Below are 18,257 nucleotides of genomic sequence, written 5' to 3'. Positions count from 1 at the left end.
ACGACTTAGTCCAAGTTTTTAATTTTGGCCCTCCGTGAATTTGAGTTTGACACCCCTGTTATAAACAGTTGTGCTCCAGGTAGAATTGGATCAATTTAAAGATTCTTCTTCTTTGGCTTGGCTTCGCGGACGAAGATTTATGTAGGGGGTAAAAAGTCCACGTCAGCTGCAGGCTCGTTTGTGGCTGACAAGTCCGATGCGGGACAGGCAGACACGGTAGCAGCGGTTGCAGGGGAAAATTGGTTGGTTGGGGTTGGGTGTTGGGTTTTTCCTCCTTTGCCTTTTGTCAGTGAGGTGGGCTCTGCGGTCTTCTCCAAAGGAGGTTGCTGCCCGCCAAACTGTGAGGCGCCAAGATGCACGGTTTGAGGCGTTATCAGCCCACTGGCGGTGGTCAATGTGGCAGGCACCAAGAGATTTCTTTAGGCAGTCCTTGTACCTTTTCTTTGGTGCACCTCTGTCACGGTGGCCAGTGGAGAGCTCGCCATATAACACGATCTTGGGAAGGCGATGGTCCTCCATTCTGGAGACGTGACCCATCCAGCGCAGCTGGATCTTCAGCAGCGTGGACTCGATGCTGTTGACCTCTGCCATCTCGAGTACTTCGATGTTAGGGATGAAAGCGCTCCAATGGATGTTGAGGATGGAGCGGAGACAAGCGTTCTAGGAGCCATAGGTGGTGCCGGTAGAGGACCCATGATTCGGAGCCGAACAGGAGTGTGGGTATGACAATGGCTCTGTATACGCTTATCTTTGTGAGGTTTTTCAGTTGGTTGTTTTTCCAGACTCTTTTGTGTAGTCTTCCAAAGGCGCTATTTGCCTTGGCGAGTCTGTTGTCTATCTCATTGTCGATCCTTGCATCTGATGAAATGGTGCAGCCGAGATAGGTAAACTGGTTGACCGTTTTGAGTTTTGTGTGCCCGATGGAGATGTGGGGGGGCTGGTAGTCATGGTGGGGAGCTGGCTGATGGAGGACCTCCGTTTTCTTCAGGCTGACTTCCAGGCCAAACATTTTGGCAGTTTCCGCAAAGCAGGACGTCAAGCGCTGAAGAGCTGGCTCTGAACGGGCAACTAAAGCGGCATCGTCTGCAAAGAGTAGTTCACGAACAAGTTTCTCTTGTGTCTTGGTGTGAGCTTGCAGGCTGCATTTGCAGCTTGCAGATTGAAGAGACTGCCATCCGTGCAGTACCGGATGTAAACAGCGTCTTCATTGTTGGGGTCTTTCATGGCTTGGTTCAGCATCATGCTGAAGAAGATTGAAAAGAGGGTTGGTGCGAGAACACAGCCTTGCTTCACGCCATTGTTAAAGATTAATCCATGCACATCTACCTGGCTAAGCCCAAGAGTTTGTGGCCTGTCACCTTCTGCCGTGCTCTGTTTGGTGATAGCCTTTGACTATAGATGTTGGAAACTAAATGATTCTATATAGTAACATATAATGCTTGAGAATGAATAACTACAAGGGATAAAAACCTGTGGATGCTAATTATATTGCCACAAGCATAGCAATAATATTTAAATGTTGTGTAACTCTGCAACGGCAAGGCTTAAATCAGACTCAAGAATTAATTTCAGCGAATGTTTTCTTACTTCCAGCAGTCAGGACCTCCTGATCTCTTTCTTCCTCTTCCTCCTCTTGTCCTTGATGCTCTTCCTCCCGATCTCTGTCTGCTAGCTCTTCCATTTCTGCTTCTTCATCAATGGTTCGAGTGAAAGAAAGTTCCCGAAGGTCAGTATCTGTTGCCTCAATATTCTCTAACAACTGGAAAGTAGAAGAAGTACTGAATTACTTCCGTAGAACTTTTCTCCTTGTTTTCAAAAATCAACGTTATTTTTAATTGTAATTTTTGTTTTACATCACACAAAGATTTATTTTTATAGACATGGCCAGAACTTTTCTCTTACACTATAAATTTGAGATGGAGTTGAATGCATGGTGAAAACTTGTAGACATGTAATAACCACAAGGGAGAAAGACAGATTGGCCTTTCAGTTAAACAGGAAAGTCTGCAGTTGCTGGGGTTGCAGTGCAATGCACAGAAGTACTGGACAGACACAGCAAGTCATGTAGCATCCACAGGAAGCCCAGGGTAGCCAACATGTCGGGCCTGAGCCCTTCATCAAGGTATGAGCAAAAAAGCGGACAAGCAGCTGAATTAAAAGGGGGAGAGGAGAGAGGAAAGGGCAGGAGGAGGAGCACAGGCTAACAGGTAAGATGTCAAGAGGTGGATATGTATGAGAGGCCAGAAGAGAAGCTGAGATGATGGGGAAGGGGGCAACTCTCTGAGTGGAGAGAAAATGGAAGGAGGTGGGGAACTGGAGATCATTTCAGAAATGTGACCGATCTCCATGTTAAATTCTAACTCAGTGTTAAAGCGGGCTCAATTTTAACATTTAAGAATTTGGACAGGTGCATGGATGGGAGAGGTATGGGGGGGGGGGGGTCTATGGACTGGGTGCAGGTCTGTGGGACTAGGCAAAAAAAATGGTTTGACACAGACTAGAAGGGGTGAAGGGGTTTGATTCTGTTCAACGATTCTATGGAGGGAGAGGGAGATCAGCTTCCAACGTGTTATCCTTCACAATTTCCATCTCATACAATCTGATCTCAACATCAGTCACATCTGCCCCTCCCCTCTCTGCTTTCTGCATTTCCGTCCATTCAGTACCTCCCTCTGTGACTGCAGGAAATGCAGCTCTTGCGCCCAAATCACCTTCACCACCATTCAGAGCCCCAAAGAGCCCTTCCAAGCGAAGCAATGTTTCACTTGTATATCTGCTGGGGTCATCTTCTGCATCCCATGTGGCCTCCTCTACATCAAAGAAACTGGACACCATCTGGGAGGCCGTTTTGTTGAGCACCTTTGTAATTACAGGGATCTTCTAGTGGCCAAACATTCCACATTTTAATTTAAAACCTCTTAATTTCCATCTGGGCACTCTCCAGCCAGATGGCATTAACGTCGACTTGTCCGGTTTCTGCCAACCTGCTCTCCTCTTCCTCCTCCTTCCCTTTCCAATTCACCTCCCTTCCTTCCACTAGCCATCTTTCCTCCCCTTAATCGCTGCTTTCCCCTCCCTCCCTTCTCCACCTAGCACTTCCTGCCTTTGCGACCACTCCTCCTCCCCCTCCACCCCCACTCTTCCTGCCAACATTTTCCATACCTTGATGAAGGGCTTAAGCCTGAAACATCAGTTATGTATTTTTATCTTTGCTATATAGAGAACACGGTTTGACCTGCTGAGTTTCTCCAGCATTGTGTGTTTTTACTTCAACAATGGTGTCTACAGATTTTTGTGTTTTACTTCCATTTTAATTCCACATGAATATCCATGGTGGCCTCATGTACAACCAAACCAAGGCAAGCCCAAATTGGAGAAACAACACCTCATATTTCGTCTGGGCACTCTCTAACCAGACAGCATTAACAACCTCCAACTTCCATTAAACCCTCTCCCGTCTCTCTTTCCCTATCCATCTACATCCCCCATCCCCCTCCCCTATCATTTCTCAGCTATTTTCTCTTCTACCCTCCACTGGCATCCAAATGTTATCCCGTGCTCCTTCCACAGCCCCTTTCTCCCTCCCTCCACCCACTAATCCCCAACATTATTCAGGCACCCGTCTGCTTTTTTGCTCATACCTTGAAGAAGGGCTCAGGCTGAGTTTCTCCTGCACTTCTGTGTACTGCGCTACAATCCCAGTGTCTGCTAACTTTCTTCTTAGCTAGAGAGGCATGTTCTTTCAGTTTAGGCTAGAATTATAACTTACTGTTACCTCTTAAAAGGCAAAAAATTTTCAGTCAAGGGATCTGTAATATTACTGAATATCTGGAAAATGTTTTGAAATAGCAGCAAAAATGACATGGTTGTTGGAACACATCAATGAAAAAAAAATCAAGATCGAAATATACTTAAGGGATACAAACATGGAAGGGATATAAGTAGACAATTTTAATGACTACCAATTAAATGGTATCAGACATGGTCAAAATTTTGGAATACAAGATATAAACCTAGATCAGGGTACCACAAGAATCATTATGTTTGAAACAGGAAGAATGATTACGTTATGTACAATGATGCAAAAATTTAAAACATTTCTTTCAAGCTTCATAAAATTAGATACAAGAGTGAAATAGTGTATATAAATACAAATGCTGAAAGGCCCTCATCTCTGAAATGTGAAAACTTTGCCTTTCGATCTCCAGATGCTTATTGATCCACTGAGTATTTCAAGTTCACACGCAGTCCTCTGGTATTGACATTATTCATGGCTGGATGCATCATCACAAAACAGACAGAACACGTGTATTATGCCAGGATGAACAATCACAGTTGTAAGGCGACCATCAGATAATCAGTTCATCCCAAAGAGACAAAAGTTTAACACAATTTTGTTGGCAAAGTTTGGAGAAATGAATCAGTTGTAAGGCATTATCAAACTAAATTTATTCAGGAAGTAGAAATAAAGTTTGGATAAATTTAAAAACAGAGGGCAGCTAGAGTACTGAATATTCTTCTCAACTCATGGTATTCCTTCGGAAAAAATAAGATAAAGGAATCAAACCAAAATGTACGGCATTGAAGAATGACGGGGCAGTAAGATAACTTCTGCATTCCTGCAGTGAAGAGCTGACAAGCAAAACAGATAAAATTCTGTAAACCTCCATGCTGTCAACTCTATTCCACTCAAAGCTATCCAGAAGTATGTTCTGCAGCTGTATCCTCCCCCCCTCCATAAACTTACCCTCCTTGCACTGGAAGGTGACTGTGTCTGGATGAGTTCCATGTTTTTACACGCTAGCAATCGGTTACGAACCTTGTAAACACAACGATATATTTCTGCAAGTGCTTTACTAGGTTGGTATCTAGAAAGTTTGGAAAAAAAAAATCACTGAAAATGTCCATAGACAGAAATTTCTACTGGGAACAAATCTTAAGAAAAATTATTTTATAAAAATTGATGAAGATTTACAACTTTCCGAGTATGTACTAAGACAACATTCTGTTCTAGCCATCAGTTTCCAAATTAGAGTACGAACCGAACCAATGTTTTATGAATGAAAAATACAAAGCACTTCCTTCCAGGTTCATAAAATTGGATACAAGAGTGAAATAGTGTAAATGAAATCATGCATATAATTGATGAAGGGCCCTCATCTCTGATATTGAACTCCTCCTTTCTATGCACAGATGCATCATTCACCTGACAGTAATGACCTGATACCAATGTACCTTGTTTTTGCAATATCTGACATAGGAGCAGGAAGCCTTCCCCATATCAATTTAAAACAAAGCTAGAATAAGCCAGGTCTACCTTCAGTCCAGCAGCCATGTCCCATGGTTGACGAGGAAGCAGTGGACGTGGAATACATTAAATGGGATTAAAAATTGTTGGCTTACAGGAATCTGTCGTGAGCTAATTGCTTTAAAAAGGATAGCTCCCCATGACCTGCGTGAGTTTCCTATTTCCTCCCAATGACTTCTGGGGGTTAGGCTAATTGGTCACATGGGCGTATTTGGGCTGCGCGGGCCGATAGGGTCTGTTACCATGCCGTATCACCGAATCAAATTTAATGCTACTGCCATATATCCTACGATAGCCAACAAAAGCAAGGTGGGGGGGGGGGGTGTTGCATGAAAGAAAAAAGCATGCACAAATCTGCAACACTGAAAATTAAAATGTAGGAGTCACAGATGGCATAAATATTTTTACCTGAGGTAATTTAGACCCTAGCATCGAGCAAAATCATCTTTTAGGAGCACCATTAAGTAAAGGGAGCAACATCTATTCCATTTGATTCCCTTGATCGTGACGCTACCTGAACCCAACTCCAGAACTCCGTCCTCTTCTGCTGGCAAAACATCAGTGGTCATCGACCTTCTTCCGAGCCCTTGTCTGATTTCTAATCCCCTCGACACCAGTGATTTTCAAACCTTTCTTTCCACTCACATATCACTACGCCATAGGTGCTCTGTGATTACTTAAGGTGGTATGTGAGTGGAAAGAAAAAGTGTGAAAACCACTGCTCTATGCTCTCCAACCATTGGGGGAAAGATGAACGTTCAGCGGCACAAGGACAGCTGTTCCCTGCTGCCATCAAATTCCTGAATGATCAATGAATTAAAGATACTGCCTCACTTTTGTGCACTATTTTTATTTATTTATTTTTTTGGTTTGCCCTGTGATGCTGTGGCAAAATTTCGCGAATTTTTCATGACATTCTACACATCCATCTCCTCCAAGTTGGTTTATTTTGTATAATAAATACCTAAAGTTATTGTTGAAGTGAAAGATGTTCTGTTCTGCTGCCAACTTCCCAGTGGTCAAACATTTCAATCCCACACTGACCTGTCTATCTATGACCTCGTGCATTGCCAAGTCGAAGCCACCGGCAAATTGGAGGGACACCACCTTGCATTCTGTCGAGGCAGTGTTCAACCAGACGACATCAATATGGACTCCTCTAATTTCCTTTCGGCCCCCCCCTCTCTTTCCTTCATCCCTTTGTTTCCATTCCTTCAGCTCCCCACCCCCTTCCCTTCCTTCTCCAATCAGAAAGCTATCTTTCTTCCCGCTCTGCCCTCACCTCCGTCACCTCTCAACTTCTGTCTCCTCTACCCTCACTGTATCGTCTTACCTGTTAGGCTATTATGTCTTACCTGTTAACCTTCCCCTCTCACCCCCAACCTTTTATTTGCGTATCCGCCGGATTTTCAGCACTCCTGAAGAAGGACTCATGCCCAGAGCATTCATGCTTTTTACTTTCTATGGATGCTGGGTGACCTGCTGAGTTTCTCCAGCATTTTTGTGGCGTACATGAGACCGCAGCATCTGCAAATGTCTTGATTATCCCTTAAAGTTATTGATTCTGCTACACAGAAGGCAAGAGGTGCAACCAAGAAAACTTAACTCACATCTTCTAAGCCAAAGCTTTTAGCATGAAACCATTCTAAAGCAGCTCTTCTTTCTTTACCGCTGTTATCAGACATCAATATAATAAAATTATATTGGCTTTGTTCTATACTAACAGATTTCTCTGTGTTTCACCTGCTGGACTAGGTATGGGATCTTGAGCTGAATGGATGGCAAAACAAACTTTCTCACAGCCTCTTAATACATATGACCACAAGTTCGAAACTTACAGGAATTGAAAGAAGCGATTCTTAATCCAGTAAGGGTTAGAGGGGCAAGGGCAGAGTGAAAAAGAAGGGTGGATTGGGGACGACAAGAAAGAGGAGAGCAGCAGGAGGGCTAAGAAAAGAGGAGGTGCAGAGACAAGAGTCATAAAGAATGAAAGCTTTGGCCCAATTCACCCTTGTGGGCCAAGATGCCTATCTGAGCTCATCCCATTTGCCTGCATTTTTCCCTGATGCCTCAAAACGTTTCCTATCCATTTACCTGCCTAAAAGTCTTTTAATCATTGCAAGTGTACCCATCTCTATCATTTCCTCTGGCAGCTCATTCCATTTACCCACCCACCACCCTCCTTGTGAGTAAGTTGCCCCTCAGGACCCCTTCAAATCTTTCCCCTTTCACTGGAGATCAAAGCCCTCTGGTTTTAGACTCCTTTACCCTGGGAAAAAGATTCATCTTATAGAACACAGCACTACAGCACAGTACAGGCCCTTTGGTCCTCTATGTTGTGCTGACCCATATATTCCTAAAATAGTATTAAACCCACCCTACCCCGTAACCCTCTATTTTTCTTTCATCCCTGTGCCTAAGAGTCTCTTAAATTCCCCTAGTGTTTCAGCCTCTAATACCATCCCTGGCGAGGCATTCCAGGCACCCACAACTCTCTCTCTGGGTTAAAAAACGTACCCCTGATGTCTCCCTCAGAACATCCCTCTTTTCACTTTGTACAATATTCTCATGGATTTTATATCCCTCCGCAAGGTAACCCCTCAACCTTCTATACTCCAGGGAGAAAAGTCCCTGTTTATCTGACCTTTCCTTGTAGCTCAAGTTCTGCTAAACTCCTCTTGAATCTTTCCTGCCCCCTTTTGAGAGGCAGACGCTCTGCTGATACCCGCATCCAAGGATATGCATTACCCATTCGCTTTTACCTCACATTTCACTCCCCTGTCCTGTTCCAATTACTTTTCACCCTTTAACTCAGCTTGTAAAATGAACTTGGACTCCACTGTGACCTACTAAGATACAAGCTTTTTGCAGAAAGCATAATCCAAGATCCTTTCACCCACCAAGGACCTATTTTGCGGTCTCAAATAGCTCTGTAAAATTTGGCACACCTGTATGAGCACTGCTCCATTGTTGACAAGATTACCCTAAAAAAAACATGCATTTACTCAAGTACTGAAGGAAAACGATTTTTTATTTACCTGCTCTCCCCACACACTTGATTTAGTAAACCAGTGTGCTTTAAAAGAGTTGCTAGAACAAATCTTGAAGCAGTGTCCAACAAAGTCTCATTACCAAGAGCAGCACTATCCCAATCTGGAAAATATATGGAGCATTAACAAATCTATAATATACTGGCAGAGATTTGTCCATTTTAACTTTCAAAAACTTGCATTTGATACATTTTTAAGTATTAACATTCCGACTATCCTTCCATTTCCTGCAAATACCATGATCCAAATAATCGTGTCTGAGCACATAATGACATCAATATGAGAACATGTACCCTGCCTCCACTAATCAATTTTTACTCAAAATAATTTTCAATCCAGCTGTTAATTACACTTAAAGTGCTTTTTTGTGTGCGATCGACTAACAGCGTAACAAAATTAAGGCGAGAGAGGCTGTACAAGTGGGTGGGGATTCAAATGAAAGCAGATGGTGGGAATGTTCTGAGTTGGGTCGATTTCAATATAAGGAATATTGCAGGAAAGGTGGATGAGCTTAGAGTTTGACACATAGAATTATGACATTTTGGCCATTAGGTGAGCCTTGGTTGCAGAAGGGGGTAGGACTGGTTGCTCAATGTTCTGGGGTTCTGTGGCTTCAGATAAAATAGAGAGGGAGGGGTGACATTGCTAGTCATGGAAAATATCACAGCAGTGCTCAAACAGGACAGATTAGAGGGCTCGTCTACCGAATCTATATGCGTGGAACTGAGGAATGGGAAAGGGATGACCACATTAAAGGGGTTGTATTATAGACCACCCAATAGTCAGCAAGAATTGGAGGAGCAAACCTGCAGAGATAACAGACAGCTGCAGAAAACAAAGTTGTAATAATAGGTGAATGTGCTCAGGAAAGTTTCCCAATCAATATATAAAAAGGGAACAGTTTAGGTCCAGTGATCAAAATGCCATAGTTTCAAGATATTTCTGAGATTCTAAATTAGGGAAAGGCCAATTTTGAGGAAATGAGAAAGGATCGAAAAAGAGTCAGGTAATTTTCTGGCAGTTGTTCAAGGAGGTGTCCTGGAAAGTTGATGAAGGCTATGGATGTTGTCTAACATTGACTTTAGGAAGCCCTGTATGAGAAGTTGGTCAAAAGCGTTCAAGTGGTTGGCATTCAGGACGTGGTAGTCAACTGGATTAAACATTGGCTTTGCAGGAGAAGCCAAAGTGGTAGTTGAGGATTTTATCTGACTGGAGGCCTTTGTCGAGATGTGTCCTTTGTTTATCATCAACATCAGCCATTCTTAACTTTTTTTTTTGGGGGGGGGGGGTCTATGACCCTCTTATTTATGGGAGCCTTCCCTGTGAAGCACTCATTTAGTTGGTTTCTTCCATATTTCTCTCCTACCAACTACACAATCCAAAAATTCTTTTATGATTTCAATCCATAGCCTCCCCCTTAAATGTGCCATGGCCCCAAGGTGGGGGAGGGGGGGTGGAGAGAGAATGGCTGATATATATCCTTTCTCCACTATTTTGACTTCTCCAAATACATTGTGGAATGATTCACCACATACTAACCCTGGTTCAGCTTTTCTTCCATAAAGAGCAAACTCAGCAGCCAAGGAAAGTCCAATGTTTGACCCTTGCCTCATTCCTCATTGACATCGACTCTTGATGACCCGAACCACACGCACAGGATTTGCTTCCAGCTTCTAACTTCATGGTGATAATACCAAGAAAGAGTTTCCAGTATTGCTCTCAAAGGAATATATAATTAACTGTCTAACTCACTAATCAAATTGACCTAGTCAGTGAAAGCTCTAAGACGTTGCCTCAGACACAATTTCATTACGCAAATATTTACTGTTGAGCAGAAATGCAGAACCTCTCCATTATTTTCATCTTAAACAGGGTGTCAAATAGTATCTATCCACTACCACAGCTATCTACCACCTTACAAGTTCAAGTTTACAATCTGACGAAAAAGCATTTATTTTGGATCAAAATGCAATCTCATAATACACAGTACATAATAATCAAATTTCTACATAAAATTGCAGTTTAAAAACAAAATATATATAGGAATGATTTACTCAATTATAGGATATTGTTTATCAATCCCAGAGATTGCAGGAAGAAGCTATTTCCTCGCCCATCAGTCCTGATTTAAATGCCTTCATGGTAGTGGGCAAAGATTTTGCTACCAACCCAGACTGACTGTGGTCTTTCTGTCAAGAAATCCAGTTGCAGAGAGGGGTGCTGAGTCCCAGCAAGAAGAGTTTATCCACCAGCCTCTGAGAAATGATCATGTTGAACACTGAGCTGGATCATTCTACTGGTGGGTCATTCTATCGGTGGGTCAGGACTGACTACAACATCACCATTATTAATATTCTTAACCAAGTTGAAATCTCGAGGCAAGGCTGGCCAGTGTTTTCTTGCTGGACTCCCAAGCCCTTCTTCCAATCTCCGAAACTGTAATTCATTGAAAATGCTGGCGCCTGACTCGTTTATTTGTTCCCTGTTTGACAAGGCATAAATCTGAGATACAACAGTGGGTTCTTAAGCTCTGTAACCTCTACTGGTGTCAAATTTGTTGTCAACATTCACTTTTCCTCAGAACACACATCTGCTCATTCAACCCGACCATCAATGGATAGAATTTCCAATCGTCTCAGCCCAGCTCTCATGGAATTCCAACTCCCTCACCACTGGTCTGAGAATATTTAAAATACTGCTGAATTTTGTATTACATTTTAAATTCACTTTTGCCCGCCCACCCTTCTGTGTGATGTTCTGTTGAATACAGTATTTTGTTAAGAAAGTTGAGTCATTAAGCACATTATTATTTCATCTTTTTCAATTTTTAAATTGGTTTTAATATATTCAAAATATGTAGGTACACATAGTAATAATGAAGTAAGTTAATTTCAAGTGACGAGTATCAGGTAATGATAAACAATGGACCTATGAACCCATATTATTAATTGGGAAAAAAAGTATAAGAAAACACATAACATTCTTTAACTAATCTAATAATCTATGAGGGTGGCCAACTTAGAGTGCACTACTAATAACAAACACTATGGGGTCATAAAAAAAAAAGTAGAGGTGAATAATCTATAAATTTTTTAAGTAATTGAGAAAAGGATCCCAACGAGAAAGAGAATTAAGATCCATTGCAGTCGTAAAACACCTAATTTTTTCTATCACATTCTTCAATAAGAAGGACAGACAGGATTTTTCCCTTCAAGCAATAAGGGAAGCAAATCCATTGGCCCACTCACTCCAAAAATAACAATGAGAAAGGGCGAGAAGTCAAATTAATATTATTATTTCTTAAAGTGTGTGGATTGGAAACAAATGCACATTTCATAACGAGATGTAGCTAGAGTTCTAAGCCAGTCCACGTACCTTTGCTAACAGCATAGTCCTGCATTTTCAGCCACAGAGCATTGACAGGTTCTTTGGTAGAGCCCAATGCCAAATCAACAAGCATGACATTCTCTGCTCCAAGGCTATATTCAAAAGGTTTCTGTTCTTCATTTCCAGACAGTGCAACTTCGAGCAGAGAGCTCATACATTTATCTGTATCACAAACAACTTTCATTTTACCAGTTATACATTGATGAATAGGCATTCAAATTAGTACTTAAAATCCTTCCAAAAATTAATTTAGAAATAATTTTTTAAAAACTTTATTTATGTCGTTCAAAAAACAATTAGTACATAACATATACAACAATTAACCCTAAACATGAACGTTATTTTTTATATATTATAGAGAAAAAAAAAGACCCCCCCTTCAGCCAACTCTCCCAAGGAGAGCCATAAAGAAAAAAAAAGAAAAAAAATATTAAAAAAAAATTAAGCATACATATTAAGATCTAATCAATTTAAATTGAAATGTAAATATTCTGAATATAACAACCACTTATTAATAAAAAACTATAATTATCACGAGAAACATATGTAATTTTTTCCATTATTAAACAATATTTCATCTCATTATGCCATCTACTAATATCAATCATATCTGTATCTTTCCACGTACATTTTTTTCGCTACAGTAAAGCTAAATATACAAAAGCAAGTTGAAAATTATCTAATCCCAAACTTTTCAAAGATTGCAAACTACCCAATAAAAACACTGTCGGATCTAAAAGTATTTTAATCTTATACAGGTATTCTGAAAACAATTGAATTTTCTTCCAAAAAGATTGTATATAACGGAGTCAAAGCCGATAATTCAGCCCTAGAGCCTATCTTAAGTGGGTGACTTAACAGAGGTACACAAAAATCAGACAAAGTAAATAGTCAGTCTCTTTCGCATGGTGGCGGGGGGGGGGGGGGGGGGGGGGGGGTGGTGTTCTAAACTAGGGGTGAGAGGAGAAAGATTTGAAAGAAATCTGAGCAGCAAGTCTTTCATATAATGGCTGGGAGGTGTGTGGAATGAATGACTAGAGACAGAAGGAGAATCAGAAACAACTATAAAGTTTAAAAGACATTAATGCAGATACATGTATAGAAAAGGTTCAGATGCCTTTGGGCAAATGAGACCAACTTAGGGAGACAACTTGGTCAGCATGGACCATCTGGCTCAAGGGGCCAATTTCAGTGCTGTGCAACTCGATGACAAAGAGAAAATTACTCTCTCAAAAGATTATCAAATTTGATTAATACTGAATCATTAAGACTAACTGCAATGCAGCCTGAGATTCAGATAAAATTTCTGCAACAGATAAACCATGAACAGTTGCTTTGTTGGACTGCATTACAAATGCAAACAACATTATGCACAGAACAGTACTGTCATGGCAGATTTATTTTGATATTGCAGTCTGCAAGCTGACACTACAGAAAAGCACAATGAGTGCACTTTACACAACTAAAATGGCTTTTTCGGTAAAGGGAGGAAAAACTGCATTTCATCATACATCGGAAATCAATCAGTAAATGTTTGGAATTTGAGGAAATTAGTTTCACCTAGCTGGGAGTGATCCATCTCCAATCCATTACTGAAGAGAGGCGTTTTTAACCAGTGAGCTGTGTCTTGCTCCTCTGGTGACGTTGGTGGACCCTGCAACATCCCCCCAAGGCATCGGCCCACAAGTAGTGCGACTGTTCTCTCCAGATCGACAAGCCAGACCCAGGAGTGAGCAGGGTGAGAAATAGCCAAATCCTCAGGGTTAACACACTCAGGAGTACCTAACACAGATGGAATAGTTACTACAACGGCACAGGAGATAACTGCAAATTTCCTTCCCTCAGTTTTTCCTTCTCAAGGTTGATGATGCCCCTCAAACGCCGAATTAATCCCGAATAATGCAAAATTAGAAAGTTACCAGATTACAGATGAACCGAGTGCAGGAGCGCGCATCTTACCATGCAGTGGCCATTGCAGTTCCTGCTCCTCTAAAATGGCTGCTGCTGGTAATAGCCGGTTTAAACGGTCCAAGGATGGCAGTAAATCCAGAAGGTGACTTAGCAAAGGCCGTGCCACAGACACAGGCAGCAACAGAAGAGAATTAATGATCTGACAGAGCATGCTCCCAGCTGCGGATCCATACAGGACTCCTGGAAGGAAAATTATTCTGTGTGGGTATTTGACAAATTTATGAATGTATTGTGCAAAGAGTTAAGATTCCAAATCTAACTTCTACATTAAAACAGTAACATGAGCCATATTCAACCAACAGTATGCAGAATAGGACATTTTCAATCACTGGACAAACCACATTACTGTTTCCTTTATCACATCAGTTTAACTTTTTTTAGACATACAGCACAATAGCAGGCACTTCCGACTGCCCAAATACCCCGATTAACGTGCAAGCGCTGTATGTTTTGCAAGGTGGGAGGTAACCGGAGAACCCACGGGGGTTAACGTATAAACTCCTTGCAGAAAAAATCGGATTCGAACTCGGGTTGCTGGCGCTGCAACGGCATCGCGCTAACCGCAACATGCTTATCACATTTTGTAAGACGATTTTCTGGCTGAGCCACCAGAATTCAGTGCCTGTATTGTAAGGTAAAAACATCATGAGATGGGACCGGAGAAGGAGTCACCCAGTACTAAGGAGTAACAGAATGCAGATGTGACCTTGTACACTCAAGATAAGCTTGGCACTAACAAGCTGATGAGCAGCAGACTAACAGTGAAGGGTAGCAACAGCTTATTCATTGGACAGTGTAATGGTATGATAATTTACTAAGTATGTGTCCTGACATTTACCCCCTCCATAAATCTTCGTCCACGAAGCCAAGCCAAAGTCCTGAGGTATAAAAAAACACCACTTGCTGATATCGGGAGAATGCACCTTCTCCAACTAACACTGATAGTTGTAAGTGTTACAATCCGGTAATAAAGAACCTTGATTTCGACTCAGTCTGGTGAGTGCCTGTGTGGAGAGGAAGGGATTTGGTACAGCAGCAACAGGTCCCAGTGGAAGGAATCTGATTTCACTAGAAGAAAATCACTTGGATCAGATGGTGCATTACTGTCTTCAAAAGTACCTCATCATCAAAAAGGTTCTACTCAAGTACCCGTCATTATAGATGCACTGATCCATGGGCACAACTTATTGCAGACAACCCTTCTTTTGACAATGCCAACAGAATCTATATCTGTTAACCTTTGCAATCTCTCCAGAAAATATTGACAATAATAGGAAGCTTGTATTCAGGAAGTTTAAGTACAATTCCTGATATCAAAGTCTAACGGAACATACATGCACACAGTGGCCCTTGCCCAATTAACCTGCATGCTTTGAAGGTGGGAGGAAAACGGAGCACCCGGAGGAAACCCATGCAGTCGTGAGTATAAACTCCATACAGACAGCACCGGGTTTGAACTCGGGGTGGTGACACTGTGATAGCATTGCACTAACTATAGGAACAGCAGCAGCTGAAAAAGCCCGGATTAGCTTTCATGGGCCAGATTGCATGTTTCAGCTTTACATTAAAACGCGGTTTTATCAGAGGAAATGGTCATTTACTACGAGACACAACCAAACGTTCTTTTGAATCTGAAAGGAAGCAGGACGTGATCAGGTCAAGGGAAAGAGTCCCACCACCTGGTGATACGTATCCTCCCGCATCCTTCTCAAGACTTCTTCAAAAATTATTTATCTGCTTCAATATGGATACCCCAACTCGATCAACTCACTAATCCAGCTGAAATTACATTTTAATCCCTTGTCTGAAGAGTACTGTCAATGCCACCTATAAATGTTAACTTTTTTCCCCCTCGGTAAATATATTCAAGGCAAGATTGGATAGAGTTTTACAGATTAAGGGATATAGGTAGGTGGAGACGAGCCCATAATATCAATGAATGACAGAACAACTTGATGGGCTGAATAGACAATAGACAATAGGAGCTGGAGTAGGCCCTTCGGCCCGTCGAGCCAGCACCGCCATTTTACAGATCATGGCTGATCACTACCATCATTACCCCTTTCCAGCCTTATCCCCATAACCCTTAACTCCTTTGCCCACTAGAGTCTTATCTAACTCTCTTTTGAACATAATCAGCTGGCCAGCTCCTGCTCCTATTTCTTACGTTCTTAAACTAACAGGCAAGGAATTATTTTTAAATAGAACTTAAAAGCAAACAATATCATGTGTATTCATGTTAATCCAGAAATAATCTCAATTTACAAATATGCGAGCATAGACTATTTAAATATTGACAGTGAAATTCCAATAATCCATTATCCAACAATTTGGAAATCCAGATGTTACAGCACTTGAATCAAGTGATTTATATATTTTTTTAAATTTTAACAATATAGCAGGGTAGAGGGCCATTCTGGCCCATGAAACCTATACTGTCAATTGCATCAATTCACCTTCCAGCCCCACGTTTTGGAGAAAACCGGAGCAAACCCAAGCACGTCATGGGGAGAACATACAAATTCTTTACAGATTTGAACCCAGGTCGCTGGCACTATGAGAGGACTGTGATAACTGCGCCACCCTGTGATGCTCCTTTTCTATTCGTTGGTTATGTATCTTTATCTTTGTTACATAAAATACACTGTTTGATCAGCTGAGTTTCTCCAGCTACGGTGTCTGCAGACTTTCATGTTCTCCTCTCTTCCTATTCACTGGAAAATTTATTACAATAATGTTTAACAATTAAAATTTTGTGAATTATAAGTCTGTGAGAGTAGTTTAGAAAATCTACCAATGCAAATTTGCTAATAACTGTAGTACTAATTAAGTCAATTAAATTCATAACGCAAGGCTTTAAAAAAAATGTGGTTATGAAAATATTATTGATAGACCAAAAAGGGAGGGATTTATTCTTGGAGAAAATTCAGAGGTGAAGTCTAAGCAAGCAAGTCATTCGTACCTTGAAGCTTGCCCCTGACACTTCCATTCCAGGAGCTTTCTTTCAGCAAGGTTGCGCAACGGGAGTAAATGTCAGATGCATGAGGCAGCAGGAGCTGAAGGTGTTTGTGTAATAATGCTACACTGCCAGAGCTCTAAAAAATAAAGGTAAACTTTTAAATCCAAAGAAATTCAATCTTAAATGTACATTTCTGATTCAGCTTGCCTTGTACAATCCACATTTACCTCATTGACACTATTTGTGTGGCAATATGCCAGAAGTTGCTTCTGCAGAGAGCACAACAGCTCGTGCAAGTGAGCTGGTTGGCTGTTTTCAGCTGATGAAGTTCCCAGAATTTGCTTGTCACTATTTTTTTCAAGTTCTCCAAAAGCCTGATCCTTTTATAGAGGGAACACAAAGCAACAGTGATTAAATTTAACATAACAAATGCAGCCAATTAACGCAGACTTGAGAGAGAGAGATGGAAGAGATCAGAATGGCGGAGCAGACTTGACGTTAGCAGGAAACAAAAACAACGGGATGCGACCCCCCCCCCTTCCTCCAAAGGCATGGTGATCTCCTTTGCCAGTACCCTGTATCTGTAACATCGACTGCTTCACTCCCATTAACACGTCGACATCATTTCCTCCGAGATGTGCAGCACTCGACTCAATGCAGACCGATCTCAAGCTCATCGTCCAACCAGCAGACAAGGGGATTGCATTGTGATCTACTGCACTGATCTTTCAGAAGCCAGACACCCACTTTCTGGTATTTCCAGACCCCCAATAAATACCAGGCCACCATCTCCTGGAGAATTGCCGATCTGGAGGAGTCACGTGATGGAGTAGTGGCCGGTCGGGGAACTCCAGCCCTCTCCGAAAAAGTTAAAAAAAAAACACAGAAAACACAAAGGCACAAACATAAAAATTAAAATAAAGTGAAAGTAAAGGTGGGAAGAAAATGGCAGCGAAGAAAGAAAAGTCGAAAGCAACGGGAAAAAGAGAAGAAGAAAGGACGTCGGAAGAAGAAGGTGAAGGCCTTACCTGTCCGAGGAGGCTCGCTGTGGAGAGAGAAGCCCGCTCCCTAAGGTCTGTTGAAGTCCCGAGCTCGGGACTACAAAAATGGCTCGCAGAGCCAAGCAAAAGTGCGCAACTGCGCATGACAAAAAAAACACTGACGGGAGGGGGGACCAGCTGAGGAGTCGATCTCCACAGCTGAGAATGACAGCCACAGCACAGCAGCAAGAAGAGAACATAGAAAACAACGAGAACAAGAAAGAAGAGAGTAAAAAGAAATCAAGGAAACAACAGATGACCAACCCAGAGGAAGAAGAAGAAGAACACAGAGAAATGGAAGAAGAAGAAGGGAAAGGCAAGACAATGGATATATTTTTTTTAAAAGAATATATGGAATCAGTAAAAGAATGGCAATCACAAGAATTTAGTGAAATAAAAAGAAGAATTAAAAGTACAGAAGAAAAAATGAATAGATTAGAGATGGTCATGTCAGATATAGGAAAAAGAGTGGACAAGGTGGAAGAACGAGAAACAGCCGTAGAAATGGAAGTAGAGGACTTAAAAAAGAAATTAGAAGAATC

The 18,257-nt window shown here is 41.6% G+C and overlaps 1 protein-coding gene across 9 annotated transcripts in view; it reads right to left on the bottom strand.

Annotated features, from left to right (window-relative positions):
• The window catches only part of herc1 (HECT and RLD domain containing E3 ubiquitin protein ligase family member 1), a 221,413-nt gene that overhangs the window by 145,684 nt on the left and 57,472 nt on the right, over window positions 1-18,257 (bottom strand). For all 9 annotated transcript variants that reach the window (XM_069902884.1, XM_069902890.1, XM_069902891.1 and 6 more), the window contains exons 15-22: window positions 16,903-17,055; window positions 16,679-16,811; window positions 13,705-13,896; window positions 13,306-13,527; window positions 11,734-11,907; window positions 8,347-8,461; window positions 4,748-4,868; window positions 1,588-1,759 (exon numbers count right to left, since the gene is read on the bottom strand). In XM_069902884.1, coding sequence (XP_069758985.1) covers window positions 1,588-1,759; window positions 4,748-4,868; window positions 8,347-8,461; window positions 11,734-11,907; window positions 13,306-13,527; window positions 13,705-13,896; window positions 16,679-16,811; window positions 16,903-17,055 — 1,282 coding nt within the window. The remainder of the gene's footprint in view (window positions 1-1,587; window positions 1,760-4,747; window positions 4,869-8,346; window positions 8,462-11,733; window positions 11,908-13,305; window positions 13,528-13,704; window positions 13,897-16,678; window positions 16,812-16,902; window positions 17,056-18,257) is intronic.

The sequence above is a fragment of the Narcine bancroftii genome, chromosome 11 (assembly GCF_036971445.1).
Source record: "Narcine bancroftii isolate sNarBan1 chromosome 11, sNarBan1.hap1, whole genome shotgun sequence".
NCBI classification, from domain to species: domain Eukaryota; kingdom Metazoa; phylum Chordata; class Chondrichthyes; order Torpediniformes; family Narcinidae; genus Narcine; species Narcine bancroftii.
The sequence above is the reverse complement of the archived record's forward strand: the minus strand, read 5'-3'. Positions and strand labels throughout refer to the sequence as shown.